Source organism: Talpa occidentalis, unplaced genomic scaffold, assembly GCF_014898055.3.
Source record: "Talpa occidentalis isolate TD23 unplaced genomic scaffold, MPIMG_talOcc4v2.1, whole genome shotgun sequence".
Lineage (NCBI taxonomy): Eukaryota > Metazoa > Chordata > Mammalia > Eulipotyphla > Talpidae > Talpa > Talpa occidentalis.
The window spans coordinates 96,280,042-96,295,628 of NW_026555331.1; the positions used below are offsets into that span (position 1 = coordinate 96,280,042).

General features: G+C 33.2%; 1 protein-coding gene across 1 annotated transcript in view; it reads left to right on the forward strand.

Moving 5' to 3' along the window:
* Positions 1-13,091, forward strand: part of AHR (aryl hydrocarbon receptor) — a 37,158-nt gene extending 24,067 nt beyond the window's left edge. Inside the window, exons 4-11 of the mRNA XM_037508545.2 lie at positions 2,474-2,563; positions 4,350-4,473; positions 4,973-5,103; positions 5,862-6,064; positions 6,519-6,628; positions 7,096-7,237; positions 8,890-10,078; positions 10,774-13,091. Coding sequence (XP_037364442.1) covers positions 2,474-2,563; positions 4,350-4,473; positions 4,973-5,103; positions 5,862-6,064; positions 6,519-6,628; positions 7,096-7,237; positions 8,890-10,078; positions 10,774-10,911 — 2,127 coding nt within the window. The 3' untranslated portion in view covers positions 10,912-13,091. The remainder of the gene's footprint in view (positions 1-2,473; positions 2,564-4,349; positions 4,474-4,972; positions 5,104-5,861; positions 6,065-6,518; positions 6,629-7,095; positions 7,238-8,889; positions 10,079-10,773) is intronic.
* The last annotated feature ends 2,496 nt before the right edge of the window (positions 13,092-15,587 follow it).

Here is a 15,587-nt window from a genome sequence, read left to right on the forward strand (position 1 = left end):
TGTCAGTCTTACTGTGCTTAATTTAGAACTTAAATTTATCATCATAGGTATGTATGTATAGGAAAAAACATTACATATATAGGGTTCAGTGCTATACTCAGTTTCAAGACTGGGAGTCTTGGAACATATCCCCTGTGGATAAAGGGAGACTAATGTACATGAAAAAATGGAAGTGTATGAAGATGAGTAATTAGATGTCTGCTTATCAGTTGGTGCTTCAAATAGCATGAATTGGAATAACTTAAAGTTTCTCATTAAAACTTCAGATGTGTATATACCTTTTTAAAGAATATAGGTAATTGTACTCATTTACTAGTTCAAAATTGAGATTTATTTTTAAATGTGTTCTTAAAACTCTTGGCAGCTCTGTGTGCCTTAACATACAGTTGACTTTAGCAACTGTTAATCCTAGTTTATGCTCAAGAACAAGTTTTTTTTCCTCTTGAAACTGATGTAATATTTGGTTCAGATGAAATGCTCATTTATTTTGTCAAAGAAACAACATGAAGATGTGTTCTGTATGTGCTGTCACTGTTATGTGATAACTTTCAGTTCCGCTGAGTGAAAAACTTGGTTTGCATTATGACAAAAAGATAGCCATAAGTTGTAGTAACGCCAGTAATTTATTATAATTTTGTAATTGTGTTCAAATCCCTAATAATGAAAACTAACTTTTGCTTGCATTATGTTAAATTTAATATATGCAAGCATAAGTCCTCGTCTTATCTGAACATCTTTATGTGTATGTTAACTGAAACAAAATGAGTCTTTATTCAGGCCATAGGAAAACATTCTAGTAATTGCTGCTGAAAGTGATTAAACACACCATAGGCATTACATTTATATAAAGTAATAATGAATGATCTACTTTCAAGCTAAATTAGAAAGATCAAATGGTTTGTATTATCAGCCAATAAATTTTAACTTCTAAAATATTTTCAGTATAGCCACAGTAAGAATACTAACACAAAAGTAATGGGTTTTTAAATTATTTAAAAATTGTAAACATTTAGGTATTTAAGAATTCACTAGGTATGAATTATATCAGATACCATTTATAGATTACTCTCCCATAGGATTTGCTTAGGACCATGCTTTTGTTTTTTTCTTTATGAAGTAGATGGCCAAAAATATTGTAGATATCTGAAGAGGGCTTATTTCATTATATACTGTTGCCATTAATGGCATCTAACTTAATACTTTCAACATGTAATTATGTCTGTAGGGTAAATGGTTGATAGAGTACGTTTCCAGAGATGCAATATTCAACCTGGATTAAATTTTTGTTGAGCAATCTTTTCCTCTGGTTTTAACAAAAAGCTCATAAATAAAAAGTTAAAAAATAGTTTATCAAAATTTTTAAATTCTAGATTAACTTAACTTTACTACTACTTTACAAAGAAAAAATCAAACAATAAAAGTAGAATGTTCCAATACATAAAAATACATGAACTAAATAATTAAAAAGCCATCCAGTCCAATTTATTACCATGCTGATAAAAAATCTGCAGCTTCATTTTTGAGTTAGCAGTAAATAACACTATCAACTGCAGTTTACACATTTTTCAGGCAAGCAGGGTAAATCTTTGTGACTAATAATAGAGGACAAAGATCTTAATATAATATATAATTACCATGTTAAATGTATTTAGGCAGAGTTAGATGATACAATATATTCATACAATAAAATGTATTTCAAATGATAACCCTAAAGTTTAAAGGGGTATCTAAATTAACCAAGGCCATACACTATTAGAAGAGACAGACAGAAATCCTGTCCACATCTAAACAACTTAGTTATTTAAGATGAGTATAGTGGTGTGAACATTGGACTGCCTAACTGCCAAAAGAGAAGAGTATAACTTGCAAACTAAAAGAAGACAAATAACATTGTTCAAAAGTAGATATAATGGAAAAAGCATAGTACAGATGGAATAAAAATAGCACATAAAAAATGACAGCTTTAAACCTACACATATTTAGTAATTATATTAAATTTAAGTGGACTGTATTTGCTGTTGTTCTTATGTGTAGTCCAGATTTTGATAGTAAACAAATTTAATCATATTGCTTGAATTATCTTTGCATATTTTTTCTATCAAATTTCTCTAAGTATCTATTTAGTCAACATTTTTTATACTGTTCTAAAAATATTTGACAAGTTAGTGTTTATACAGCTTATGTTTAAAAAATGTGCAGTAAATTAAAAATGGAAGATCTAGAGAGTGAGAAAGAGTAGGAAACCATTTTTAAAATTAATGGGATTGAGCATTAAATTTTGCTGTAAGCTTTTTCCATAGCCAAACAAAAGATATTTCTCTCCAAGATTGTATGCTATGATTATATTTGTAAGGTGTACTAATTTTAACCTTTTCAGAGAATATTTTTCAGTAGTAAAATAGCATCAACTGATAGTGTTTATTAGTAATGAATTTCATCCCATTACTAATTTTGGAATGTTGTTTCCTTGTAGGCTTTGAATGGTTTTGTATTGGTTGTCACTACAGATGCTTTGGTATTTTATGCATCTTCTACTATACAGGATTACCTGGGGTTTCAGCAGGTAAATATAGGTTTGTTACTAATTTTTTGAAGATTAAGGACACAATAATCTGTTTATATAAAATATCAGTTAAGTAAATGCTGTAGATTGAAAAAGATACATTTGCAGCTAACATACTCTTATTGTATTAGAATTGCTTTAAATGATTGTGATTCTTCACATTGTATTTTTTTCTTTCACTTATTAAGAAACTACTATGAGAAACTCTCAGGTAAGGGGCAGCTAGGATTTGAATGGGAATGGAATAGAGAATATTTACCATCAAATCAGTTACAGGTATTGGAGTCCATATGACAACTATAATAAAGTGATATCTAAAGGTACAAGCAAAATCACTGACATAATTCTGACTTAATTGGCTTATAACTTTTCTGAAGAAAATGATACTTAACCTAAAGAAAGTATAGGATTTAGATGGGTCGACAATTGTAGAGGGAACATGGAGAAGAGATGGAAGTATTGTAAGCTAGGAATCCTTAAAGGAAGTGAACATATCTGGTTTGTTTAACACTATTGAATGAATGGTGGATAAGTAGAGTGGAAAAGTGTCTGGCAATTTGAGAGACAAGAATATCTCTAATAGGATTTGTAAATTGTTTTGAAGCATACTTGAATGCTAACTATTAGTAATAGTTCTTAAATTCTAGTGTGTATAGGAATCACCTGAATAACTTGGTAAAATTGCATAAAATCTTTGGGACTTAATCCTAGAGATTTTGATTCAGTGGGTCAGAGTCCATGAAATGAATTTCTAGCTCTTTTTGGGGTTACTGCAAGGTTGCTGGTTTTAATAACATTGTCTACACTGTTATATACATATGTTAAACACAATGCAAACCTCTAAAGGTGGTTGTTATAAGGAATGTATATCCTCCAGTCTGCCTTTCAGAAAACTGGTATTATATAATGACTGGCATAGAGATGGTTTAATGCTAGGAGATTAGTAAAGTAATGGTCTCTGGCCACTGCCACGAAGACTGCAATTTAATGTCCATGGAAAAACCAGTTGGAAATTAATGAATTATATAAAGTACATTGATGATCATTTGATAATGACTCATAAAAGTTAAAAAATCAAAAGTTGCTTTTTCCCAGTCTTCCTTATCATATGAATTTTTTCTGACTGTTCTTTAAGGAAACATTCATATCTGACATGAGTGTTATTTTAAGTTCCACTTAAAATTTTTAAGAGGTAAGCTTATTAATGGGTAATGAAGTTGATATAGTGGGTCATCATGAACAACTTTCTTTTGTTTAAAACTTTTTTTCCATGTGTGATAGATGATGTATATTTTACCAGGAGTTGCAGTAAAGACAATTAGGAGAATGGTGATTTAAGGACTAATGATTTAGCACTGTAGCAAATGCTGGGAGGAAAGGGGAGGAGAGCGTCGAGTGATAGAGGCATACTCTTTTACTCTGATGGCGTCTGTTGGAAGGAAACTGTCAAAGTACAGTAAATGCAAAATGAGTGCAGGTAAGCCTAGAGAAGTTAAAGATGACTGAACATTTAGGCAGCATTTCAATGAAAGGAGAAATTAAAAGATCAATAAATGGATAAAAATAAGCAGAACTTAATGTGTTGCAGTTAAGGAATGGAGAGATGACTTACTTGAATCAAGAGTGTTCATGGCAGCTGCCTTTTGGCTTACAGAGTGACCTTCTTGTAGCTTTGCAGTCATTTGAATTGAATTACATTGTCACCGCTAACAAGCACCCACTAATCTTGCTGGCTTTCATACAACCTTAGTAATCTTTTTTTTTTAATGCATACTTTTTTCTTTAGTCTGATGTTATACATCAGAGTGTATATGAACTTATTCATACTGAAGACAGAGCTGAGTTTCAGCGTCAGCTACATTGGTCATTAAACCCTTCACAGTGTACAGACTCTGGACAAAGAATTGATGGTAAGTGGTTTTACTATAAGAGGCTATTGGTGATTTTTCAGTACAATTTTCTGAAAGGAAGCAGAAAACTATATGATAAAGATTAGTAAGAAAATGGAAAGCTTAAGCCAAAGCACAAAAAGTATGGTGGTCTAAAGAATATTTTGAGAGAAGACAGCCATTGCCATACTCTATTTTATAAAAATAACATACCATTGAGAAGGATGTGAATAAATGTACACCATTGGCACTGGTTTATCAAATGTTCTGTGCTTAAATGGTACCAAATAGTAAAGCAAACTAGCATGTATAGGTATGAAAAACTTAAGAAGTCTGATACCTCAATAGAAATCAAAACTGAGTAGGTCAAGTGCTAAGTAGTAAAACTGATATATTCAATATGTTTTAGTTTTTTCTTTAGATCCGTTTCTGAAATAGTCTACATTTTGAATACAAAAAAAGTAACACAGATTTAGGCAAAATGGAAAGTAAGTTTGCGTTGTTGCTATTATTCCTACAGAAGGTAGTGGTCTCTCACAGCCAGCAGTCTACTTTAATCCAGAGCAGCTTCCTCCAGAAAACTCATCTTTTATGGAGAGGTGCTTCATATGCCGGCTAAGGTGTCTGCTGGATAATTCATCTGGTTTTCTGGTAAGAGGAAAAAATTTGTGATTGTAGCATTTACTATTAAGGAAAATAATTATATTTGAGCTTGGTCTTAAATATGGAGTTTTTAGAAGGTACTATAGTCAAATTATTTAAGATTTTTAACAAAGATTGCAAGAAATATGAAACCTACTTGCCTAGTTGTAGGAGTTTTTTGGAAGGGGGGCTGGAAATCAGAGAACTCTATTAGCAGGATGCTTGCTTTCTTTGGATTTAGAGCCTGTTAGAACAATTATTGAGTCATCATCTGAATTCCCAGGTAGGATAACTAGCTTCAGCATAGGCCAGATAACCCCAGATGGAGAAGGTCTGTCCATTCAGTTATCTATCACCTTAAGAGCACTTACTCCACCAGGCACAAAAGAGACTACCAAGCCTGTTTTCTGAAAGTAATTTTGCTGAGTTAGAAAACTATCTCAAAGCAATTCTAAATGCCTTTTTCCCACTGTACTGCTATCCTGTTGATCTCAAAACCATCCCTTGACTTGGTTAATACTGTTTTATGCTACTAAATTGGTCATGTTCAAATTATCCTTGCTTCTTATCTGTTAGGGTGATCTTCATACTCCCTTTTGAGATAGTTTTAATGGGTTTCCTTGTGGTAAAAAATTAAAGTAGCAGCTTTCAGCCTTAGGTACTTATCTGGAATTATCAAGAACCCTGGAAATAACCATTATTGAGCCCTTTAAAAGAATGATTTAAAGATTGTTATTTTTTAGTGAACTGGTTTTTGTTGTTTTAAGGCAATGAACTTCCAGGGGAGGCTAAAGTATCTTCATGGACAGAACAAAAAAGGAAAAGATGGATCAGTGCTACCACCTCAATTAGCTTTGTTTGCAATAGCTACTCCACTTCAGCCACCATCCATACTGGAAATCCGAACCAAAAATTTCATCTTTAGAACCAAACACAAACTAGACTTTACACCTACTGGTTGTGATGCCAAGTAAGTGAAACTTTTATAGCAGTAAAATATATTGTTTAGATTATAAGTTATTTCCACTCATGCAATATATCCTTTTTAAATGATTTCATCACTCATAAATCATTTACAATACATGCCACAATTTGTTTCATAAAGATGATATACTATATTAATGTTCAGCCCTAGAAGTAGAGTAACTATCACTGCAAAACATAGCCTGCTCTTCAAAAATGCAGTAATAAGCTTTTTATTAACATTTGTTTTACCTGCACAATCTGTTAGATTCATCATTAGCCATACTAATTTCCATGGTCTTTGTTTAGGAGAAGATAGTCTGAAACTAAAATTTGTAGCCATAAGCAAAAGATAAGTTATTATATATAAAGATATAATGTCCTAGAGTGAAATTGTAAATGTGGAAACACAGAAGATAACATGACCAATGAATTTCTTGTTTATTTTACCTCTCAAACAGAGGAACACTTGTCTTGGGTTACACTGAAGCTGAGCTGTGCATGAGAGGATCAGGATACCAATTTATTCACGCTGCTGATATGCTTTATTGTGCTGATTACCATATCCGGAGTAAGTAACAGTCCCTTATGAACGTGTCTGAAAATATTACAGTGTCATGTAATATGTTTAAGGCAACTATATGTATAAAATTGTCCTCAATGGCATGCCATTATGATTAACCTGAGCTGTACTCTATTAATTGCTGTACAGTTGCCAGGAATATTATAGTTGAAATAATACAAAGGTGACTACATTGTTCCATGTTTTGCTCAGTAGTCTTTTTATGAAATCATTAATTTATAAATTTGTTAATAGATTTATGCTTTTAAGTTGTAAAAAGTTATATAGGAAATGTGCTGTATTTTAAATAAAAAGGTTCTAATATTTCCCCCAAACTATATATATACTCTCTCGCTAGTTTCAAGCATTGTAATATTTAAAAGTTATCAAGATATTTACCATCTTTGAAACCAAATCCCCTGACATATTTTTGGACTTATTACCAGAGTTTTTTAATATGTGATATTTTCTTTTAGTGATTAAAACTGGAGAAAGTGGCATGACAGTGTTCCGGCTTCTCACCAAACACAATCGATGGACGTGGGTACAGTCTAATGCTCGCTTAGTTTATAAAAATGGAAGACCTGACTATATCATTGCGACACAGAGACCTCTGACGTAAGCACAAAGATTTACAGTATTTTTTTAGTCCTTAATATCCTTCACCCAAGCTGCCTCCTAACTTTAAGATAGAATGCCTTATTCTATCAACTTTACTGAATACACAGAGCTCTGTCAAGAGAATTAGAGAAAACTATTTTTTCATAGATTTACAAATGATAGATTAAAAGCTGCAGTTTTCGGGCCTCCCCGGTGGCGCAGTGGTTGAGTGCTGGGTTGCGAAGCTGCCTGCAGCCTCTGCAGCACCGGTTTGATCCCCAGCCACCAGAGGAGGGTCCCACATGGTGCGCAGACCTCTCCTGCCGCCCATTGCTCCCCTCAGCAGTGTACTTCGGTCCTTCTGCCTGCTCTGCTCCCCGCTCTGGCTCTGGTGAATTCTCTCACCCTCCCGCGCTTCTGACTATATCCAGTGCTTGTATAAATAAATAAATAAATAAATAAATAAATAAATAAATTTAAAAAAAAAAAAAAAGCTGCAGTTTTCTAAGCAAGCAGTGATTTTTAAATTAATTTTATTCCTAGATACTTATGTTTTGTGATGCTATTTTAAATTGTGTATGTAGTGCTCTAATTATTTGTTACTGTAGTTCATTTTTAAACATCAATTGTAATAAGGTTTCTCTGCTATAATACTGTATAGTTTGTAAGTAATTTTTTTCCCCTTACCTTCTGAATCTTTATAAACATTTTACTTTTATTTCCTTTCTAGCCCTGGCTAAAACCTCAGTACAATGTATGATAGAAATACCTAGTTTCATTTTTGTCTTATTCCAAAGGAAAAACCTTTAATGTTTTACATTGAATATTCCCTTCTCTCTAGCTCACTGAAAGTAAATTATGGATGAGTGTTCAAATTTATCACATACTTTTTGTGCCTGCATTGACATGAAGACTATCTTAATTTCTGTTGTCAAGGATTCAATTTCCTGTTTATTTTTTCTATTGTACATCTGCTTTGTATTCATTATGCCTGAGTATAATTTGAGGTTTTTCAGGTTTTTTTTCCATATATACAACCTATATATTTAAGCTATTTAAGCTATTAGTTTTTTGTCTCCCTTCATTTACACTTGTAACTATAGACCCTCTTATTTTGATGTTTAATATTTTTAGTTGCATGATAAAATTTTTACATGGATTTCCTTTTTAATTCTGAGATTAAATACAGTAGTTATTGTGCTTTTGGTATTATATTCTTTGAAATTAATGTATTTTGTGTTTGTACTTTTTCTACATTGTTTAGTTTACTAAGATTTATTGTCTCATTTTTTTATTAATAATCTTAAGACATTTTTCTTCTGTGAGCTAGGTGCCTCAATTTCTTATAAATACAATGAGCAGTTATCAGTTACATTTATATACATGTTGATTTCCTTTGCTACACAAAATTTTTACTATTCTTATGTCAATCTTACAACTTTTCTACCACCCAGAATTTACATTTTGTGCAGGATGTCAGGGAGCTGTAACCAGTAACTAGAATAATATTAATATATCTAAAAAAGTTTCATAGCACCACACAGCAGACAGTCTGGTCAAACTAATGTTTCTGTTTCCTCTGTCAAATACAATTGCAGTATATTTTGCTTACTATTTTAATTGTTTGATACAACTTCCTGATGTATGCACACTTTCTTTTACAATTTTAGAGATGAAGAAGGAACAGAGCATTTACGAAAACGAAATATGAAGCTGCCTTTTATGTTTGCCACTGGAGAAGCTGTGTTGTATGAGTTAACCAGCCCTTTTCCTGTCATGATGGAGCCCCTAAGGTCAAAAAATGGTGCTAGAAGAGATTCTGCTACCAAATCAACTCTAAATAAGGACTCTCTCAATCCCAATTCCCTCTTTGCTTCCATGATGCAACAAGATGAATCTATTTATCTCTACCCTACTTCAAGTAATGCACCTTTTGAAAGAAGTTTTTTTAATGAATCTATGAATGAACATAGTATTGAACCAAAAGGAAATGGTAGTATCCTGAAACATGAGCAAATCGGTCAGTCTCAGGAAATGAACCCAACACACTCTGAAGGTCATGCCGGGCTTTTTCAAGATAATAAAAACAGTGACTTGTATAACATTATGAAACACCTAGGCATTGATTTTGAAGATATCAAGCACATGCAAGAGAATGAAGAATTTTTCAGACCTGACTTTTCTAGTGAGGATGATTTCAGAAACATTGAGGTAGATGAAATCCTGACATACGTCCAAGATTCCTTAAATAAGTCTACCTTTGTGGGTCCGGGTTACCAACAGCAACAGTCCATGGTTCTGAACTCAAGTTGCATGGTACAAGAGCACTTACAGGCGGAGCAAAAGCAGGTAGCAGTGGAGCAGCAGCAATTATGTCAGAAAATGAAACATATGCAAGTTAATGGCATGTTTACAAATTGGAACTCAAACCAATCTGTGCCTTTTGGTTGTTCTCAGCAAGACCTACAACAGTATAATGTCTTTTCAGAATTATCTGGGGCCAATCAAGAGTTTCCATACAAATCTGAGATTGATACTATGCCTTATACACAGAACTTTATTCCCTATAATCAGCCCGTGTTATCACAGCATTCCAAGGGTACACAGTTAGACTTTCCCGTAGGGAATTTTGAACCATCTCCCTACCCTACCACTAATTTAGAAGATTTTGTCACATGTTTACAAGTTCCTGAAAACCGAAAGCATGAACTAAATCCACAGGCAACTGTGATAACGCCTCAGACATGTTATGCCGGAGCTGTGTCAATGTATCAGTGCCAGTCAGAACCTCAGCACGGCCATGTGGCTCAGATGCAGTACAATCCAGCCATGCCTGGCCCACAGGCATTTTTAAACAAGGTGAGAGTTTTCTCAAACTGAATAAACCCTTTCAGAGATTATTTCTGCATTGCAGACATGAGTCATAATCTTTTACGTTATTGATTGATTTTACTCTTATCTATAGTGTTCGCGTGAGCACGAATTGTTTCTTTGATGCTAGAAAGTTTCTACAACTTTCATTAAGACTATGTTTCCATATCTTCTATTTTCCAGTAGCAGATAATGAGATGAATTTCAGTGGTACTCATTAATTACAAGCATTTTAGAAATTGGTTCAGATTATTTTACTCGTTATGCGTTTCAGGAAGTATCTGCAGTCCAGTGTAATAGTCTTGTATAGAATTCATTCATTGGTATCTAGAAATTGGTCAAACAAAGCAAGCATTTATCTAATTTTGGTATGACTTGGCACCCTTTGTCCTGTTGATCCTTACTTTGCCCACACCAAAGGCAACTCACTGGTAAAGTACTTTCCTAAGAAATGAAATGCCAAATCTAAAAGGAGTATTATATTACTCATCTGTAGCAGAGAAAGCAAATGGTTACAAACATGTATGTAAATTGTCTTTGCTGAGTGATTTAAAACTTAGCAGAACCAAAGGAATTTGAAATTTAACAGCATTCAAGGTAAAAAATTTTAAAATACATTTCATTACTTATGGCTTGAGGAGTTTGAAAGATCTAACGAGTTGCATTGCTATTTTCATTTTCAGTTTCAGAATGGAAGCGTTTTAAATGAAACCTACCCAGCTGAATTAAATAACCCTCAGTCTACCCCACATCTTCAACCCCTTCATCATCCTTCAGAAGCTAGACCTTTCCCTGATTTGACATCCAGTGGATTCCTGTAACACACGGAGCCCAGTTTTAACCCTGGTCTTCAGTAAGTTAGTTTGCTAAAGATTAAAGAGTAATGGAACTGTCTATGTCGGGCATCAGCAAGTTCATGAGGAGGCAAAGACATTCGTGATGTTATTCTAAATGCAATTTCAATGTTTTTACAAGAGGACGTTTAAGTATATGTCTTTTTGAGAATTTTAGTCATCCAAACAGCAGTGCTGTCAGAGGAGAGAGAGACTGTGTACATTTCACATCATGCTAATAAACACCACAACACAGACACAGCTTATTCAGGGCAACTTTAGAACGCTCAAGTAAGAGAATTTTCTGTTGGAATTATTTGTCAGAGTAAAAACTTGCCTTTTGAACTTCTATCTCAGATTAAGTGGCTTGGTGCTTATGTAAAAAAAATAATATCCTTGCTTTCCTCCATTGTTAAGTGCCTGCCTCACAATTTCTATGTATTACATACACTGCAGGATGTATATTTTACGTAAAATATATTCCTTTTAAATTAATAACATTCTGTGCACAAATTTTTTTCTTACATTCATTTTTATTAACCCAGGCATGTTTTAACTGCACTACTCACCCACTTTCTTCAGGTAAAGGACAAGTAATAATCAAAAAGATATTTATTACATAATCTAGCTGTTAGATTTTCAATGTTGCTATGTGCCTTATGTTGAAAAAATGTGTAAGTAAATTGTCTTTCTCAATTTTCAAGACAGCAGCGCAAAATTAAGTTTTTAAAAGAAAGGAATATACCATCCATTGATCTTTACTAAAAACTCCAGCATGATAGTTCAATGTGGTACAAAAAAATCTGGTGTTAAATGCAACCATGTTTATCAGTTTGCATTGAAAATAACCATTTCAATGTGTATAAATTCTTTTAAATCATTTTAGATCTAAAGCAGATTTTCGATATACTGTTAACTATAAATTTCACTTAGTACAGTGGAAGCTATTTGTTTTTCTCATATTTGAGGAGTTTTAAGATTGATAATAGCAATGTCTGGTGCAAAGTATTGAGTTAAATGAATGGTGCATTGTGTAGTTTATAATGAACAAATTATTTGTAAAATATTTTCAATCTTTCATTTAAAAATATTTGCACATAATTTGCGTTTTACATATTTTATCACTGTCTTTTTAAGATACCAGAAAATGATTTCAATTGCTTCTCAGCTGGTGTGAGAAAAAGACTTAGCTTATTTTCAAACATTAGGCTGTTTCTGTGCTATGACCTTTCTTATTGGTAAGGCTAATAATCATCCTAACTTTACTGTCCTCAGGTAATTTAAGAGTGCCACCATTCTTTTAGTCAAATATGATATGATGGAATCCTGACCTAAGATTACTATTAAAATGTTTTTTTTTTTTCATTTTCTTTTTCCAGTAAATAATGTAAATAAAAGTGGCTTTGACAAAGTGTCATTTCTATGTATATCCAGTCAAAACTTTCAATCTATAGAATCAATTTAAGTGTTGAAATAAATTTGTCTAAAACATTTCATGTGTTTCCAAAATGAGGTAGTCACTGAAAGATTTAAGATCAGTGCTCTAGATTAATGATCCATTTAAACCTTTTTTTTTTTTTAAGAAGTCTTCATAAACCATTTTTGTTTGTTAGTTTCTCTCACATAGTTTCACATATTTGGGTGAATTATTTTAGGCTTTTGTAAATTGTGAAGATAATGACAATTCTATATACAAAAGTAAAATTTTTAAAGCAATATTGTATATTTTTATCTATATAATTAAAATTTACCTAAGAACAATAAAATCACATTAAACCAAATATACCTTTGTCTGTATTGCTAAGTGCCAAATACTGAAGGCCTTGTGTGCTGTTATATTGAGGGGCTTATTTTTACATGGTGTGCACTTCCAAGGATATGTCTTATTCAAGCTCTTCCTATCCCAGATTGTTCTTTACCTGAAGATTTACCAGTGTCCTAATGTATTATGAAACTTTGGATCATTGCTATGCACAACTAGTGTTTTCAGTATTACTATACTTGAGATAAATGTTTTCATGGGTTTTTTCTTCAATATGTTACTGCTTACATATACCATGCATACATTTTGTTTAAAATAATTTATATCCTTATAAAACCAAACTGTATACATGTATGGTAATAAAGTAATCACCAAGTATGAATAACATGTTAATGTAAATTTTTTTCTGAATCATATAAAGGAAATAAGTGTTTATTATAAATGAGTATTATAACTTTGTTATATGAAGGCAACTGTTTAAGTATACATTAAGTCACTAATTCAAAACTTCTAAACTTCACCTGGATATTTTATCCTTTACATGAGTATAAGACACACATTCCCAGTTACTTCATATTTTAAAATGATTCTGAAATTGACCATTCTTTTAAACTTTGTATTATCAGTGTTCTAGATGCAGTGCATTAGTACCTCAGATAGAAATCCAAATTCCAATTTAACAGGTAATATTTCAGTATTAAGAGTACTTAGGAGCAATTCTGAAAATGACCCATTTTACTTATATTTTCTGCTTAGATTAGAAACATTATCACCAAAAATTCTGCAGTTTAGACTTGGGTAAAGAAAACTTTCTAATAATTATATTTACATTAGTTTTATGTTTATCCTTTATAATCATTAGGAATTTTTCTCAAACCGGTATAAACATACCACTTTAGAAAGACAAATCATCTTAGTCTTTTATCTAAGATTTATAAAAAATACTCAGTTTTAATCATTTGAATCAAGTAAAAATACAGGTGACTGTATTTTTGATCTCTGCTTTCACTCAGTAACCAGTCCTCTTTTCACCAAGTCGGCCAAACACTAATGTCAAGATGTTAGCTACTCACAGGTTAGGTAATACCTCCCATTTTTCTCCCAGTGTCTGCAGATGAACTTTTTTCCAGTTATAGTAGAGACCATCAAAACCCTGTAACACACACATCCTAAATGTGTCTGTACCTTCACCCCAGCAATGCCACCAGTCTTGGTCTCATACTCCTCCAGTATGTGAGGACAGGTTTCCTGAATGCCATCACTAACACCCTGCCTTTACACTTCCTGTGCATTTGGCCTGTGTATTTCCCCTCTCCAGAGTCTTTTCTCTCCTTCTCTTAGATTCCCTGTGGGAAAAGACCTTCATCCTACTTCCCTTACTACGTTTTAAACCTTTAACAGTTTTTCATCTCCTGAAATCTGATTTTCCACCTCATTTTTATTGAAATTCACTTAACTCCCTTCTTACCATCACAGGCAGATTGTGACCCAGCAACTACACTGACTACACCCTTTTTGTCCCTTCACACCTATTATTCCTTCTCTTTCCTTTGTTAGCTCATCTCTTCTCCCACCTGGGACCAGGTACAGTTCTGACCATTCGTGGTTCTTTCCATACTGTTCTGTAGGGAGCCAGTCCACGCTACATTTACCTTTATGATGAATCCCCTCGAAGTCTTCCCTCACCTCTGAAAGTAAAATGTGCAATAAAAGGAGACCATCACTCTGACATTTGTGGAGCTTCCTTTCCCTTTGAGAGCAGCATCACAACACTAATGCACACTAATGCACAACAACATCACAACACTAATGCACAGTATGGACTCTCACTCCTGGCATCAACACATGAGATGAATGTGTTGGGAAGATTTCTTTCTCTGAGCCTGTGTCTCCTTTTCCAAAAACTAAGGATAACAGTAATACCTGCCTCACTGGTTTGGCGGGAGACTCAGTAAATTATTTAAGTAATTTATGTTTATTATGCAAAAATAGTTCCCTATGGCCAAAACTGGAACAATTTGAGCAACACAACAGTGACGGCATTAGATTATAATCCAATAGGAAAATTTGCATCCCGATAAAAATAAATGATTGACTAAATGAGAACAAAGGGGAAAATTTCCCTTGCAGAAGAATCCAAAGTATTTGTAGATACTACACCTTCCAACAAAAGATGAAGCTTAATACTCTTCCCCTGGAATGTGAGCTGCATCAATAAATTGCTTCCAAAGTGCACAGAGGAGAAAAAGTACTAAGTTTATATTGTAAAATCAAGCAAGCACTCCTTTTATCAAGTAGTTAAGGCTAATACCACGAATGATAACCATGATAGTATGTTCTCTCTAACAGGATGCTGTGACTAGAACACATCAGCTCTGGTTTTCTCAAAAATACATAAGCCCCATATAATCATGAGAAAATGACAAAGATGACGGACATCCGAAAAATTTAAAAAAAAAAAAATCTCCCAAAAATGTCAAGGTCATGAATAAACGAGAATGAGCCAAACAGGTCCGGGGAGAACACAGGATGGTATGCTGTCTTGCATTAAATACTCCAAGGACCTCGATGGAAAAACTGAAAATTCAGTAAGGTTTAGTTCAGTTAATATGTATTGTACCCATGTTCATTTCCTAGTTTTGACCAGTGCCAAAGGTGCTGACATGTAAGATGTTCACTGTTAGAGGAACCTGGATGAAGGGAGCAGAGGAAGTCGCGGATTTACAATTTTATGTAACTTGAAAATTATTCCAAAATAATTTTGCTTAAAAAAGTATTTTATATTAAAAAAATACAGTTTGTTAATTGCTGCAGAGCAAGTGTTCCATAAATGGCTGTTGCTACTATTTCCCTGGGATACCCAAACCTTTTTTAATTGGCGGCCAATCCATACATTGACACC